The 16,457-nt window shown below is 50.7% G+C and overlaps 1 protein-coding gene across 1 annotated transcript in view; it reads right to left on the reverse strand.

Moving 5' to 3' along the window:
• Positions 1 to 1,789: 1,789 nt before the first annotated feature.
• LOC131950525 (RUN and FYVE domain-containing protein 2) overlaps positions 1,790 to 16,457 on the reverse strand; it is a 77,085-nt gene continuing 62,417 nt past the window's right edge. The window contains exons 13-16 of the mRNA XM_059312720.1: positions 11,982 to 12,111; positions 9,736 to 9,830; positions 6,134 to 6,260; positions 1,790 to 2,797 (exon numbers count right to left, since the gene is read on the reverse strand). Of these exons, the coding sequence (XP_059168703.1) occupies positions 2,657 to 2,797; positions 6,134 to 6,260; positions 9,736 to 9,830; positions 11,982 to 12,111 (493 nt within the window). The 3' untranslated portion in view covers positions 1,790 to 2,656. The remainder of the gene's footprint in view (positions 2,798 to 6,133; positions 6,261 to 9,735; positions 9,831 to 11,981; positions 12,112 to 16,457) is intronic.

Below are 16,457 nucleotides of genomic sequence, written 5' to 3' on the forward strand. Positions count from 1 at the left end.
CAATTGATACAATTGCAGGTCTACATAGGGCCTACAGTCTAGTAGTTTACAGTAGGCACCTAGTGTGTAGCTAGTATACTAGTGTGTAGCTGTCCAGAGTTAAGATTCTTAATGCCTTAATGCTTTCCCCTGATAAGCCGTGTGTGCTATAAATGACATAACATGACACCGAGGTGAGAAGTGTTGAGGGGAGAGCAGTGGGACTTTCCCCTTTGTTCTCCCTGCTGGGCCCTGAGGGTCAAAATTATATAAGAAATACTATCTCTGTGGGGCTGGGTATCACGGAGGTGAGACATTTTCAGGGGAGGGCAGGGCAGACTCCTCTTTGGTTTTATTGTGGGCTAGATACAGGTGGGGGCAGCCATCATGACGGTTGAACGTCAGTATTAATGTGTCTGATTACTTCCCTGCTGGATTATAAGGGTCTTAAATTGTATAACATGCTACCCAGATTGGTTATTACCCATGGATTATATTAGCCGTTGTAGTGTGGGTTTTGTAGGAGTTAAGTGGTCTCACGTTTGCTACAGTAGATAACCTCTAATATATTACTGCATTTGATCAGCTTCGTCTACTTAAACTCTAAACGCAAACGGTATTACTAACAGTATTTTTATTTAGAAATTTCAGCCACATATTTATATTATCCACGAAACTGTCAATAACTGTATAAGGATCTTCAATTCCTAAGAGTTCAAGTTTTTTAACATATTTTTCCTTTTCCGCGGGCGCGATTCTTTACATACGGTGAACACTTCCAGCGCTGGTAAACACGTCCAGCGCTGGCGAACAGCTGATTGTGTTTACGTCTGATGTACACCACTGTGGCGGCGGGCGTAGGTATCACGTGATTTAGGTCACGTGTTTGCAAGGACTCTATTCTAAAAAAAATCTGTGACATTTATTGAGTTATTTCCCTTGCCATCCTATGCAGGTTATCAAGATACACATGGAGTAGTTATCTGAATAGCTGTAAAGGCTTACACACTGTAAGCACAATCTATATATGGCTTACACAATGTAAGCAGCATCATGAGTCTCAACAATAAACATTCAGTACATGCATTCAGATGTGCACACAAACATGACAACCACACAAACATACCCACATGACAACCACACAGACATACCCACATGACAACCACACAAACATACCCACATGACAACCACACAAACATACCCACATGACAACCACACAGACATACCCACATGACAACCACACAAACATACCCACATGACAACCACACAAACATACCCACATGACAACCACACAGACATACCCACATGACAACCACACAAACATACCCACATGATAACCACACAGACATACCCACATGACAACCACACAAACATACCCACATGATAACCACACAGACATACCCACATGACAACCACACAAACATACCCACATGACAACCACACAAACATACCCACATGACAACCACACAGACATACCCACATGACAACCACACAAACATACCCACATGATAACCACACAAATATACCCACATGACAACCACACAAATATACCCACATGACAACCACACAAACATACCCACATGACAACCACACAGACATACCCACATGACAACCACACAAACATACCCACATGACAACCACACAAACATACCCACATGACAACCACACAGACATACCCACATGACAACCACACAAACATACCCACATGATAACCACACAGACATACCCACATGACAACCACACAAACATACCCACATGATAACCACACAGACATACCCACATGACAACCACACAAACATACCCACATGACAACCACACAAACATACCCACATGACAACCACACAGACATACCCACATGACAACCACACAAACATACCCACATGATAACCACACAAATATACCCACATGACAACCACACAAATATACCCACATGACAACCACACAAACATACCCACATGACAACCACACAGACATACCCACATGATAACCACACAAACATACACGACTGTATTTCCAGCAATACATTCACTTTATTAACAAATCAAATATCAACTTTAGTACCAGATTGCTAGATCTCAGTGATTGATTTGATACAAGGGCAACAACTGTGTACGACAAGGAAAGAATGTATTTGTATGTCATTCTATGCTACCTCATGTGAAAACAGTCTTGCCTTCACAAAGTTAATCACATTAATAAAACCCTGTCATACGTGGTCCAACATATGTCATACTTGGTCCAACATATGTCATACATGGTCCAACATATGGTCCAACATATGTCATATTTGGTCCAACATATGTCATACATAGTCCAACATATGTCATACATGGTCCAACATATGTCATATGTGGTCCAACATATGGTCCAACATATGTCATACTTGGTCCAAAATGTCATAATTGGTCCAACATATGGTCCAACATATGTCATACATGGTCCATCATATGTCATACAAGGTCCAACATTTGTCATACATCTTTCATGTGTCTGTCATATACAGCCCAACATCTGTCTGTCATAAATGGTCCAACATTTATCATACATAGTCCAGCATCTGTCAAACATGGTCCAACATCTGTCAGATGTCTGTCATACAAGGTCCAACATCTGTCAGATGTCTGTCATATAAGGTCCAACATCTGTCAGATGTCTGTCATGGGTGGTCCAGCATCTGTCACGATGAAGCCGAGCAGCGCGCCAGGAGCTGTGTCTGACATGCGTCACAGACTCGGACTGGCTTGGAGGAGGAGGGGAGGGGCATCTTGTTGTTGGAGCACTCGGCACAGTAGATGTCGCCACAGCTGCGGCAGTGGTGCTGGGGGGAGAAGGTAATAGGGGCTTAGTGGGCTTGGTGGGGCTGGGGGGGGGGGGGCAGACAACATGGGGCTTAGTGGGCTTGGTGGGGCTGGCAGACAACATGGGGCTTAGTGGGCTTAGGGGGGGGCAGACAACATGGGGCTTAGTGGGGCGGGGGGGGGGGGGCAGACAACATGGGGCTTAGTGGGCTTGGTGGGGCTGGCAGACAACATGGGGCTTAGTGGGCTTAGGGGGGGGCAGACAACATGGGGCTTAGTGGGGCGGGGGGGGGCAGACAACATGGGGCTTAGTGGGCTTGGTGGGGCTGGCAGACAACATGGGGCTTAGTGGGCTTAGGGGGGGGGGGCAGACAACATGGGGCTTAGTGGGCTTGGTGGGGGGCAGACAACATGGGGCTTAGTGGGCTTGGTGGGGCTGGCAGACAACATGGGGCTTAGTGGGCTTAGGGGGGGGGGCAGACAACATGGGGCTTAGTGGGCTTAGGGGGGGGGGAGAAAACATGGGGCTTAGTGGGGCGGGGGGGGGGCAGACAACATGGGGCTTAGTGGGCTTGGTGGGGCTGGCAGACAACATGGGGCTTAGTGGGGCGGGGGGGGGGGCAGACAACATGGGGCTTAGTGGGGCGGGGGGGGGGGCAGACAACATGGGGCTTAGTGGGGCGGGGGGGGGCAGACAACATGGGGCTTAGTGGGGCGGGGGGGGGGCAGACAACATGGGGCTTAGTGGGGCGGGGGGGGCAGACAACATGGGGCTTAGTGGGGCGGGGGGGGGGCAGACAACATGGGGCTTAGTGGGGCGGTGGGGGGCAGACAACATGGGGCTTAGCGGGGCGGGGGGGGGCAGACAACATGGGGCTTAGTGGGGCGGGGGGGCAGACAACATGGGGCTTAGCGGGGCGGGGGGGGGGGGCAGACAACATGGGGCTTAGTGGGGCGGGGGGGGGGGGGGGGCAGACAACATGGGGCTTAGTGGGCTTGGTGGGGCTGGCAGACAACATGGGGCTTAGTGGGCTTAGGGGGGGGGGGGCAGACAACATGGGGCTTAGCGGGGCGGGGGGGGGGGCAGACAACATGGGGCTTAGTGGGCTTGGTGGGGCTGGCAGACAACATGGGGCTTAGTGGGCTTAGGGGGGGCAGACAACATGGGGCTTAGTGGGGCGGGGGGGGGGGGCAGACAACATGGGGCTTAGCGGGGCGGGGGGGGCAGACAACATGGGGCTTAGTGGGGCGGGGGGGCAGACAACATGGGGCTTAGTGGGCTTGGTGGGGCTGGCAGACAACATGGGGCTTAGTGGGCTTAGGGGGGGGGCAGACAACATGGGGCTTAGTGGGGCGGGGGGGGGGGGCAGACAACATGGGGCTTAGCGGGGCGGGGGGGGTGGCAGACAACATGGGGCTTAGCGGGGCGGGGGGGGGGGCAGACAACATGGGGCTTAGCGGGGCGGGGGGGGGGGGGCAGACAACATGGGGCTTAGCGGGGCGGGGGGGGGGGGGCAGACAACATGGGGCTTAGCGGGGCGGGGGGGGGGCAGACAACATGGGGCTTAGTGGGCTTGGTGGGGGGCAGACAACATGGGGCTTAGTGGGGCGGGGGGGCAGACAACATGGGGCTTAGTGGGCTTGGTGGGGGGCAGACAACATGGGGCTTAGTGGGGCGGGGGGGGGGGGCAGACAACATGGGGCTTAGTGGGCTTGGGGGGGCAGACAACATGGGGCTTAGTGGGCTTGGTGGGGGGCAGACAACATGGGGCTTAGTGGGCTTGGTGGGGGGCAGACAACATGGGGCTTAGTGGGGCGGGGGGGGGGCTGGGGGGATAGACAACATGGGGCTTAGCGGGGCGGGGGGGGGGGCAGACAACATGGGGCTTAGTGGGCTTGGTGGGGGGCAGACAACATGGGGCTTAGTGGGCTTAGGGGGGGGGGCAGACAACATGGGGCTTAGTGGGGCGGGGGGGGCTGGGGGGATAGACAACATGGGGCTTAGCGGGGCGGGGGGGCAGACAACATGGGGCTTAGTGGGCTTGGTGGGGCTGGGGGGGCAGACAACATGGGGCTTAGCGGGGCGGGGGGGCAGACAACATGGGGCTTAGTGGGCTTGGTGGGGGGCAGACAACATGGGGCTTAGTGGGGCGGGGGGGGGGGGCAGACAACATGGGGCTTAGTGGGCTTGGTGGGGGGCAGACAACATGGGGCTTAGTGGGGCGGGGGGGGGGGCAGACAACATGGGGCTTAGTGGGCTTGGTGGGGGGCAGACAACATGGGGCTTAGTGGGGCGGGGGGGGGGGGCAGACAACATGGGGCTTAGTGGGCTTGGTGGGGGGCAGACAACATGGGGCTTAGCGGGCTTGGTGGGGCTGGGGGGGCAGACAACATGGGGCTTAGTGGGGCGGGGGGGCAGACAACATGGGGCTTAGTGGGGCGGGGGGGGGGCAGACAACATGGGGCTTAGTGGGGCGGGGGGGGGGGCAGACAACATGGGGCTTAGTGGGGCGGGGGGGGGCAGACAACATGGGGCTTAGTGGGGCGGGGGGGGGGCAGACAACATGGGGCTTAGTGGGCTTGGTGGGGGGGGCAGACAACATGGGACTTAGTGGGCTTGGTGGGGGGCAGACAACATGGGACTTAGTGGGCTGTTAGGTGGGCTTAGTGGGGCTGGGGGGGGGGGGGCAGACAACATGGGGCTTAGTGGGCTGTTAGGTGGGCTTAGTGGGGCTGGGGGGTAGACAACATGGGGCTCAGGGGCCTTGGATGGCTCTTGAGGCAAAGTATGTTTATGGGCTCAGTGGGCTGATGGGACGTGAGTTACTTAAGAGGCAATAACGAGGGAGATTTAATTCTAAATGGGTTTCAGCTGATTAAGGTAGGTTTATAGGTGGAGAAATCTTTTCAGTGAGCTGATCAAAACTTGTCGAAAAACTTTCAATACAAATCTTACCTTTCTCCTGGCCAATGAAAACTTTCAATACAAATCTTACCTTTCTCTTGGCCAATGAAAACTTTCAATACAAATCTTACCTTTCTCTTGGCCAATGAAAACTTTCAATACAAATCTTACCTTTCTCTTGGCCAATGAAAACTTTCAATACAAATCTTACCTTTCTTTTGGCCAATGAAAACTTTCAATACAAATCTTACCTTTCTCTTGGCCAATGAAAACTTTCAATACAAATCTTACCTTTCTCTTGGCCAATGAAAACTTTCAATACAAATCTTACCTTTCTCTTGGCCAATGAAAACTTTCAATACAAATCTTACCTTTCTTTTGGCCAATGAAAACTTTCAATACAAATCTTACCTTTCTCTTGGCCAATGAAAACTTTCAATACAAATCTTACCTTTCTCCTGGCCAATGAAAACTCCTTGCTGCACTGTTTACAATGGGTGGCCGTGACGTCACTGGCCCAGTGGGCCTCACGCTGCATGGCTGTGGCCTCTCGCAGGTCCTCAACCTTCAGCTTGGACCTGTGGGGGGGAACTGTCAATATGAGCCATGTCTACATGAGCCATGTCTACATGAGCCATGTCTACATGAGCCATGTCTACATGAGCCATGTCTACATGAGCCATGTCTACATGAGCCATGTCTACATGGGCCATGTCTACATGAGCCATGTCTATATGAGCCGTGTCTACATGAGCCATGTCTACATGAGCCATGTCTATATGAGCCGTGTCTACATGAGCCATGTCTACATGAGCCATGTCTACATGAGCCCACACATGAGCCATGTCTACATGAGCCATGTCTACATGAGCCATGTCTACATGAGCCCACACATGAGCCATGTCTACATGAGCCATGTCTACATGAGCCATGTCTACATGAGCCATGTCTACATGAGCCCACACATGAGCCATGTCTACATGAGCCATGTCTACATGAGCCATGTCTACATGAGCCATGTCTACATGAGCCATGTCTACATGAGCCATGTCTACATGAGCCATGTCTACATGAGCCATGTCTACATGAGCCATGTCTACATGAGCCATGTCTACATGAGCCCACACATGAGCCATGTCTACATAAGCCATGTCTACATGAGCCCACACATGAGCCATGTCTACATGAGCCATGTCTACATGAGCCATGTCTACATGAGCCATGTCTACATGAGCCCACACATGAGCCATGTCTACATGAGCCATGTCTACATGAGCCCACACATGAGCCATGTCTACATGAGCCCACACATGAGCCATGTCTACATGAGCCCACACATGAGCCATGTCTACATGAGCCGTGTCTACATGAGCCATGTCTACATGAGCCCACACATGAGCCATGTCTACATGAGCCATGTCCACATGAGCCGTGTCTACATGAGCCGTGTCTACATGAGCCATGTCTACATGAGCCATGTCTACATGAGCCCACACATGAGCCATGTCTACATGAGCCCTGTCTACATGAGCCATGTCTACATGAGCCCACACATGAGCCATGTCTACATGAGCCATGTCCACATGAGCCATGTCTACATGAGCCGTGTCTACATGAGCCGTGTCTACATGAGCCATGTCTACATGAGCCCACACATGAGCCATGTCTACATGAGCCCACACATGAGCCATGTCTACATGAGCCATGTCTACATGAGCCATGTCTACATGAGCCATGTCTACATGAGCCGTGTCTACATGAGCCATGTCTACATGAGCCATGTCTACATGAGCCATGTCTACATGAGCCATGTCTACATGAGCCATGTCTACATGAGCCCACACATGAGCCATGTCTACATGAGCCATGTCTACATGAGCCATGTCTACATGAGCCATGTCTACATGAGCCCACACATGAGCCATGTCTACATGAGCCATGTCTACATGAGCCATGTCTACATGAGCCATGTCTACATGAGCCCACACATGAGCCATGTCTACATGAGCCATGTCTACATGAGCCATGTCTACATGAGCCATGTCTACATGAGCCATGTCTACATGAGCCATGTCTACATGAGCCCACACATGAGCCATGTCTACATGAGCCATGTCTACATGAGCCGTGTCTACATGAGCCATGTCTACATGAGCCATGTCTACATGAGCCATGTCTACATGAGCCATGTCTACATGAGCCGTGTCTACATGAGCCATGTCTACATGAGCCATGTCTACATGAGCCATGTCTACATGAGCCATGTCTACATGAGCCATGTCTACATGAGCCCACACATGAGCCATGTCTACATAAGCCATGTCTACATGAGCCCACACATGAGCCATGTCTACATGAGCCATGTCTACATGAGCCATGTCTACATGAGCCATGTCTACATGAGCCCACACATGAGCCATGTCTACATGAGCCATGTCTACATGAGCCCACACATGAGCCATGTCTACATGAGCCATGTCTACATGAGCCATGTCTACATGAGCCATGTCTACATGAGCCATGTCTACATGAGCCATGTCTACATGAGCCATGTCTACATGAGCCATGTCTACATGAGCCATGTCTACATGAGCCATGTCTACATGAGCCATGTCTACATGAGCCGTGTCTACATGAGCCCACACATGAGCCATGTCTACATGAGCCATGTCTACATGAGCCGTGTCTACATGAGCCCACACATGAGCCATGTCTACATAAGCCATGTCTACATGAGCCATGTCTACATGAGCCATGTCTACATGAGCCATGTCTACATGAGCCATGTCTACATGAGCCATGTCTACATGAGCCGTGTCTACATGAGCCCACACATGAGCCGTGTCTACATGAGCCATGTCTACATGAGCCATGTCTACATGAGCCATGTCTACATGAGCCATGTCTACATGAGCCATGTCTACATGAGCCATGTCTACATGAGCCATGTCTACATGAGCCCACACATGAGCCATGTCTACATGAGCCATGTCTACATGAGCCATGTCTACATGAGCCATGTCTACATGAGCCATGTCTACATGAGCCATGTCTACATGAGCCATGTCTACATGAGCCATGTCTACATAAGCCATGTCTACATGAGCCCACACATGAGCCATGTCTACATGAGCCATGTCTACATGAGCCATGTCTACATGAGCCATGTCTACATGAGCCGTGTCTACATGAGCCATGTCTACATGAGCCATGTCTACATGAGCCATGTTTACATGAGCCATGTCTACATGAGCCCACACATGAGCCATGTCTACATGGGCCATGTCTACATGAGCCATGTCTACATGAGCCATGTCTACATGAGCCATGTCTACATGAGCCATGTCTACATGAGCCATGTCTACATGAGCCATGTCTACATGAGCCATGTCTACATGAGCCATGTCTACATGAGCCATGTCTACATGAGCCATGTCTACATGAGCCATGTCTACATGAGCCATGTCTACATGGGCCATGTCTACATGAGCCATGTCTACATGAGCCATGTCTACATGAGCCATGTCTACATGGGCCATGTCTACATGAGCCATGTCTACATGAGCCATGTCTACATGAGCCATGTCTACATGAGCCCACACATCAGCCATGTCTACATGAGCCCACACATGAGCCATGTCTACATGGGCCATGTCTACATGAGCCATGTCTACATGAGCCCACACATCAGCCATGTCTACATGAGCCATGTCTACATGAGCCATGTCTACATGAGCCATGTCTACATGAGCCCACACATGAGCCATGTCTACATGAGCCCACACATGAGCCATGTCTACATGAGCCATGTCTACATGGGCCATGTCTACATGCGCCATGTCTACATGAGCCATGTCTACATGAGCCATGTCTACATGGGCCATGTCTACATGAGCCATGTCTACATAAGCCATGTCTACATGGGCCATGTCTACATGAGCCATGTCTACATGGGCCATGTCTACATGAGCCATGTCTACATGAGCCCACACATCAGCCATGTCTACATGAGCCCACACATAAGCCACGCCCCCATGCGCCACGCCCACTTACTCGCTCAGGTGTGAGCCTAACTCAGCTAAAGCACTCTCCTGCTCCTGGCACTTGCCCTCCAGTTCCTCGTGTCTGGCGATCAACTCGGAGTAGTCCTGGGGATACAGGGGGTCATTGTTAGCACAGGGGTCACTGTTAGCATAGGGGTCACTGTTAGCACAGGGGTCACTGTTAGCATAGAGGTCACTGTTAGCATAGGGGTCACTGTTAGAATAGGGGTCACTGTTAGCATAGGGGTCACTGTTAGCATAGGGGTCACTGTTAGCATAGGGGTCACTGTTAGAATAGGGGTCACTGTTAGCATAGGGGTCACTGTTAGCATAGGGGTCACTGTTAGCATAGGGGTTACTGTTAGCATAGGGGTAAATGTATGTTAGAGAGGGGTCATCATGTAGCACAGGGGTCAGTGGATGGTGGATCAGTATGTAGCACATGCCACAAATCTAGCAAGTGACCAACTCTTGAACGAACCAGCTACGTTTGTCACTGAAACTACTTTATGTCATTTGGTAAATAATTTCAGTTTTTGTCGAGACAATACATCTGAAACGACTAAAAGCACTTAAAAACTAGATCGTGTAACAAGACGCCACCAATTATTTGAAAAAACTCCGTTGAAAACAAAAACAAACAAGGAATGTAAGCCGTTAAGTCCCTTGTGATTGGCGCGTATTGTGTTAGTAGGAGGTAGCTGATCTTTGCAATTAATTTTTCTTGACAGTGTCCAGTTGTGTCCAGTAGTAAACAATATCGGTGAGGGGGTGGGTTGGGGGGGGGGGGAGGCTGCCTGTCAACAGGTGATGGTTACCGGGGAGGGTAGGTCGGGTAAATCCCATCTCCCTAAGTCCCCTTACTGCAGTAACAAGTATCGAATACTGGGTCAGCGTTTACACACACACACACGCACACACGAGTGTGGGTTTTGTCAAAGTGTCCAGCACGTAAACAAATGACTTCCCACTAGATGACAACTTCTGCCGTGGACAGGAGGTCAAGTTAGGACATCAGTTGCCGTGGACAGAAGGTCAAGTTAGGGCATCAGTTGCCGTGGACAGAAGGTCAAGTTAGGGCATCAGTTGCCGTGGACAGAAGGTCAAGTTAGGGCATCAGTTGCCGTGGACAGAAGGTCAAGTTAGGACATCAGTTGCCGTGGACAGAAGGTCAAGTTAGGGCATCAGTTGCCGTGGACAGAAGGTCAAGTTAGGACATCAGTTGCCGTGGACAGAAGGTCAAGTTAGGGCATCAGTTGCCGTGGACAGAAGGTCAAGTTAGGGCATCAGTTGCCGTGGACAGAAGGTCAAGTTAGGACATCAGTTGCCGTGGACAGAAGGTCAAGTTAGGGCATCAGTTGCCGTGGACAGAAGGTCAAGTTAGGGCATCAGTTGCCGTGGACAGAAGGTCAAGTTAGGGCATCAGTTGCCGTGGACAGAAGGTCAAGTTAGGGCATCAGTTGCCGTGGACAGAAGGTCAAGTTAGGGCATCAGTTGCCGTGGACAGAAGGTCAAGTTAGGACATCAGTTGCCGTGGACAGAAGGTCAAGTTAGGACATCAGTTGCCGTGGACAGAAGGTCAAGTTAGGACATCAGTTGCCGTGGATAGAAGGTCAACTTAGGACATCAATGCTTTAGTTAAGACAGCCACAAAGACAGCTGTAAAGACAGCCCTGTGTCAGAACTCACCCTCTTAAGACAGCCCTGTGTCAGAACTCACCCTCTTGAGACAGCCCTGTGTGAGAACCCACCCTCTTGAGACAGCCCTGTATCAGAACTCACCCTATTAAGACAGCCCTGTGTGAGAACCCACCCTCTTAAGACAGCCCTGTCAGAACTCACCCTCTTAAGACAGCCCTGTGTGAGAACTCACCCTTATGACAGCCCTGTGTGAGAACCCACCCTCTTAAGACAGCCCTGTCAGAACTCACCCTCTTAAGACAGCCCTGTGTGAGAACTCACCCTCCTGAGACAGCCCTGTGTCAGAACTCACCCTCTTAAGACAGCCCTGTGTCAGAACTCACCCTTAAGACAGCCCTGTCAGAACTCACCCTTAAGACAGCCCTGTGTGAGAACTCACCATCTTAAGACAGCCCTGTGTCAGAACTCACCCTTAAGACAGCCCTGTCAGAACTCACCCTTAAGACAGCCCTGTGTGAGAACTCACCCTATTAAGACAACCCTGTGTGAGAACTCACCATCTTAAGACAGCCCTGTGTCAGAACTCACCCTTAAGACAGCCCTGTCAGAACTCACCCTCTTGAGGTCCTTGAGCTGGGCCATCTCCATCTGTGTCTGGGCCAGTTTGTCTTTGACCTGCTCATAGTTGCTTTGTACCGTCGTCCTCCACTCCCGCTCTATCTGCAGGCTCGTCTCAAGGGCAGATCTGAGGGCAGACAGGGGCACGGTAAGTAGGGCACAGAGGGCACGGTAAGTAGGGCACAAAGGGCACGGTAAGTAGGGCACTGAGGGGCACGGTAAGTAGGGCAGAGATGGCACGGTAAGTAGAGCAGACAGGGGCGCGGTAAGTAGGGCACTGAGGGGCACGGTAAGTAGGGCAGAGATGGCACGGTAAGTAGAGCAGACAGGGGCGCGGTAAGTAGGGCACAGATGGCACGGTAAGTAGAGCAGACAGGGGCGCGGTAAGTAGGGCACAGTAAGTAGGGCAGAGAGGGGCACGGTAAAGTAGGGCAGACAGGGGCACGGTAAGTAGGGCAGACAGGGGCACGGTAAGTAGGACAGACATGGCAAGGTAAGTAGGGCACAGTAAGTAGGGCAGAGAGGGGCACGGTAAATAGGGCAGACAGGGGCACGGTAAGTAGGGCACAGTAAGTAGGGCAGAGAGGGCATAGTAAGTAGGGCAGAGAGGGGCACGGTAAGTAGGGCACGTAGGGCACAGAGGGCACAGTAAATAGGGCACAGAGGGCACAGTAAGTAGAGCAGACAGGGGCACGGTAAGTAGGGCACAGAGGGCACAGAGGGCACAGTAAGTAGGGCACAGAGGGCACAGTAAGTAGAGCAGACAGGGGCACGGTAAGTAGGGCAGACAGGGGCACGGTAAGTAGGGCACAGTAAGTAGGGCAGAGAGGGGCACGGTAAATAGGGCAGACACAGTATAGATATTAAACATGCTGTCTACTGGAGAGTCATGAAAAGCTATAGATCTAGATCCAAATAGTTTTTGAGGCAACGATCACAGTGTGGGATGTTAGTGTGGGGTGTCAGTGTGGGGTGTGAGTGTGAGTGTGGGGTGAGTATCACTTGAGGCTAGAGCGTATCGTATAAATATACCAGCTGGTTGACTTGGACTAACGCAGCGAATGCAGGTTTGGCCATCAACAGACTAAGGCCAATGGTCCAAGTCTAAAACATGACTTCACTGACAGTGTAGCTAATGATTGATCACGATGAATAAAGAGAAAATATCTGTTGTTTTCTTAGATTTTCTTAAACACCACCCACGTGGGAAAATTTCCCACCAAATCAGACTTGCCATTTCGACATTTCAATGTCCACAAGCTAGCAAGTGTTGGACAAATGTTGGACAAATTATCGGCGTTGTAAAGATCCACTTCCTTCAATAAAATGTCATATTTTTCATTTACCACAAAACAAATTTTACAAAATCATGGCGGTAATTTGATATCAAATGTTTTGTAACTGAAATATCGACACAATATTAAATGTTTATAAAGGAAATATCTACACCGTTTTTGCTATGAATAATCTAAATAATCCCTACAATACAGATAATTTCGACTTTTTTTCCGACCTAAGTATATCTTGGTATATATTTTCTCCGCAACACATAGATACAGTTTCACACGGCGGAGTGTATCGGGAATGTTAGGTCTGTCGACAGTTTCACACGGCGGAATGTATCGGGAATGTTAGGTCTGTCGACAGTTTCACACGGCGGAATGTATCGGGAATGTTAGGTCTGTCGACAGTTTCACACGGCGGAATGTATCGGGAATGTTAGGTCTGTCGACAGTTTCACACGGCGGAGTGTATCGGGAACGTTAGGTCTGTCGACAGTTTCACACGGCGGAGTGTATCGGGAATGTTAGGTCTGTCGACAGTTTCACACGGTGGAATGTATCGGGAATGTTAGGTCTGTCTACAGTTTCACACGGCGGAATGTACCGGGAATGTAAGGTCTGTCTACAGTTTCACACGGCGGAGTGTATCGGGAATGTAAGGTCTGTCGACAGTTTCACACGGCGGAATGTATCGGGAATGTTAGGTCTGTCGACCTACACGTGATGGGCTGGGACTTGAAATGGAGACACATCAGCGACACAAACATTTCACAGTTTTACAGTAGAGTTTGGCTTTAGAGTCCAACACAATCCAACAGTTGAACCACCCCAACAGAAGAGACAGACATTAGTCTCCTTTGAACAGACAGACATTTGTTTTACAATGATTTGACAAGAGATTTCCTCTGGGAAACAATAAAACTAAACCTATACAAGAGAAACTTAAAACTAATCTACAACTGCAGGCCGCCGCTGGCATCAATATTTCCGCCAGTCAATGGCACCAAATTAGCTTGTAAAAACCGGCCAGATGTTTTGGGTGATCAATGGCTTTGTACGGGGGGACAGAGGGCGCCTGGTGTAGGGTGTCGTATGGAGACAGTGGGCGCCTAGTGTAGGGTGTCGTATGGAGACAGTGGGCGCCTGGTGTAGGGTGCCATATGGAGACAGTGGGCGCCTGGTGTAGGGTGCCATATGGAGACAGAGGGCGCCTGGTGTAGGGTGCCATATGGAGACAGTGGGCGCCTGGTGTCGTATGGAGACAGTGGGCGCCTGGTGTAGGGTGCCGTATGGAGACAGAGGGCGCCTGGTGTAGGGTGCCATATGGAGACAGTGGGCGCCTGGTGTCGTATGGAGACAGTGGGCGCCTGGTGTAGGGTGCCGTATGGAGACAGAGGGCGCCTGGTGTAGGGTGCCATATGGAGACAGAGGGCGCCTGGTGTAGGGTGCCATATGGAGACAGTGGGCGCCTGGTGTAGGGTGCCATATGGAGACAGAGGGCGCCTGGTGTAGGGTGCCATATGGAGACAGTGGGCGCCTGGTGTCGTATGGAGACAGTGGGCGCCTGGTGTAGGGTGCCGTATGGAGACAGTGGGCGCCTGGTGTAGGGTGCCGTATGGAGACAGAGGGCGCCTCGTGTAGGGTGCCATATGGAGACAGAGGGCGCCTGGTGTAGGGTGCCATATGGAGACAGTGGGCGCCTGCTGTAGGGTGCCATATGTATCGGGAATGTTAGGTCTGTCGACAGTTTCACACGGTGGAATGTATCGGGAATGTTAGGTCTGTCTACAGTTTCACACGGTGGAATGTATCGGGAATGTTAGGTCTGTCTACAGTTTCACACGGCGGAATGTACCGGGAATGTAAGGTCTGTCTACAGTTTCACACGGCGGAGTGTATCGGGAATGTAAGGTCTGTCGACAGTTTCACACGGCGGAATGTATCGGGAATGTTAGGTCTGTCGACAGTTTCACACGGCGGAGTGTATCGGGAATGTTAGGTCTGTCGACAGTTTCACACGGCGGATGTATCGGGAATGTTAGGTCTGTCTACAGTTTCACACGGTGGAATGTATCGGGAATGTTAGGTCTGTCGACAGTTTCACACGGCGGAATGTATCGGGAATGTTAGGTCTGTCGACAGTTTCACACGGCGGAGTGTATCGGGAATGTTAGGTCTGTCGACAGTTTCACACGGCCTAGAAGAGGTGTGTGTGTGTGGGGGGGGGGGGGGGGGTGGTAGACATGAGGACAGCGTATATCTTGAAGGTGTTTGTTTACTTACGTCGTTGAGTTACCACGGGAAAACTCCCAGCAAAGATTTGATCGTAAAAAAGTTTTGACATCAAATAACAAGTTCATTAATTATACACTAAGTATATGCTTTCAAAGATAGATTTTACCATACGTCATCAACCTTAAACGCCAACTAGAATCATGTATAGAGAGAGTGGATATTCGAAAAGAAGAAAACATTAGCGAACTGAGTGGATTGAGGCTTACAGAACACAAGAATGATGGGACAATCCTGTGAGTTGTCTAGATGTGTGTATGTGTGTGTGTGGGGGGGGCATCAAAATAAAAGGCAGCATTGTAAACTCTATGATTGTAGAAAACAATTAACCTTTCCCGATCGATAATTAACGAGGTTAGAAAAGTTTCACATCGCTTGTATGTTGTGATGTCATGTACTGCTTGTATGTTGTGATGTCATGTACTGCTTGAATGTTGTGATGTCATGTACTGCTTGTATGTTGTGATGTCATGTACTGCTTGAATGTTGTGATGTCATGTACTGCTTGAATGTTGTGATGTCATGTACTGCTTGTATGTTGTGATGTCATGTACTGCTTGTATGTTGTGATGTCATGTACTGCTTGTATGTTGTGATGTCATGTAGTATGTCAACCTACAAGGTGTAAGGGATCTAACTGTCGTAGATTTGTCATGGTAGCCTTCACACTTTGGCTCAATGGGAAACTTTGGTGAGTCGCTATCATAGTGGTTGGGATGGGTGTCACGCCAGTGGGATGGGTGTCACGCCGGTGGGATGGGTGTCACGCCGGTGGGATGGGTGTCACGCCAGTGGGATGGGTGTCACGCTAGTATGATGGGTGTCACCTCGAGAGGATGGGTGCCACGTCAAATATTTCCCGCCTACCATCACATATTTCTGTCAATTTGTTTTTCCT

Source organism: Physella acuta, unplaced genomic scaffold (genome assembly GCF_028476545.2).
Source record: "Physella acuta isolate Inbredline_101_S28 unplaced genomic scaffold, ASM2847654v3 ptg000769l, whole genome shotgun sequence".
Taxonomy (NCBI): Eukaryota; Metazoa; Mollusca; class Gastropoda; family Physidae; genus Physella; species Physella acuta.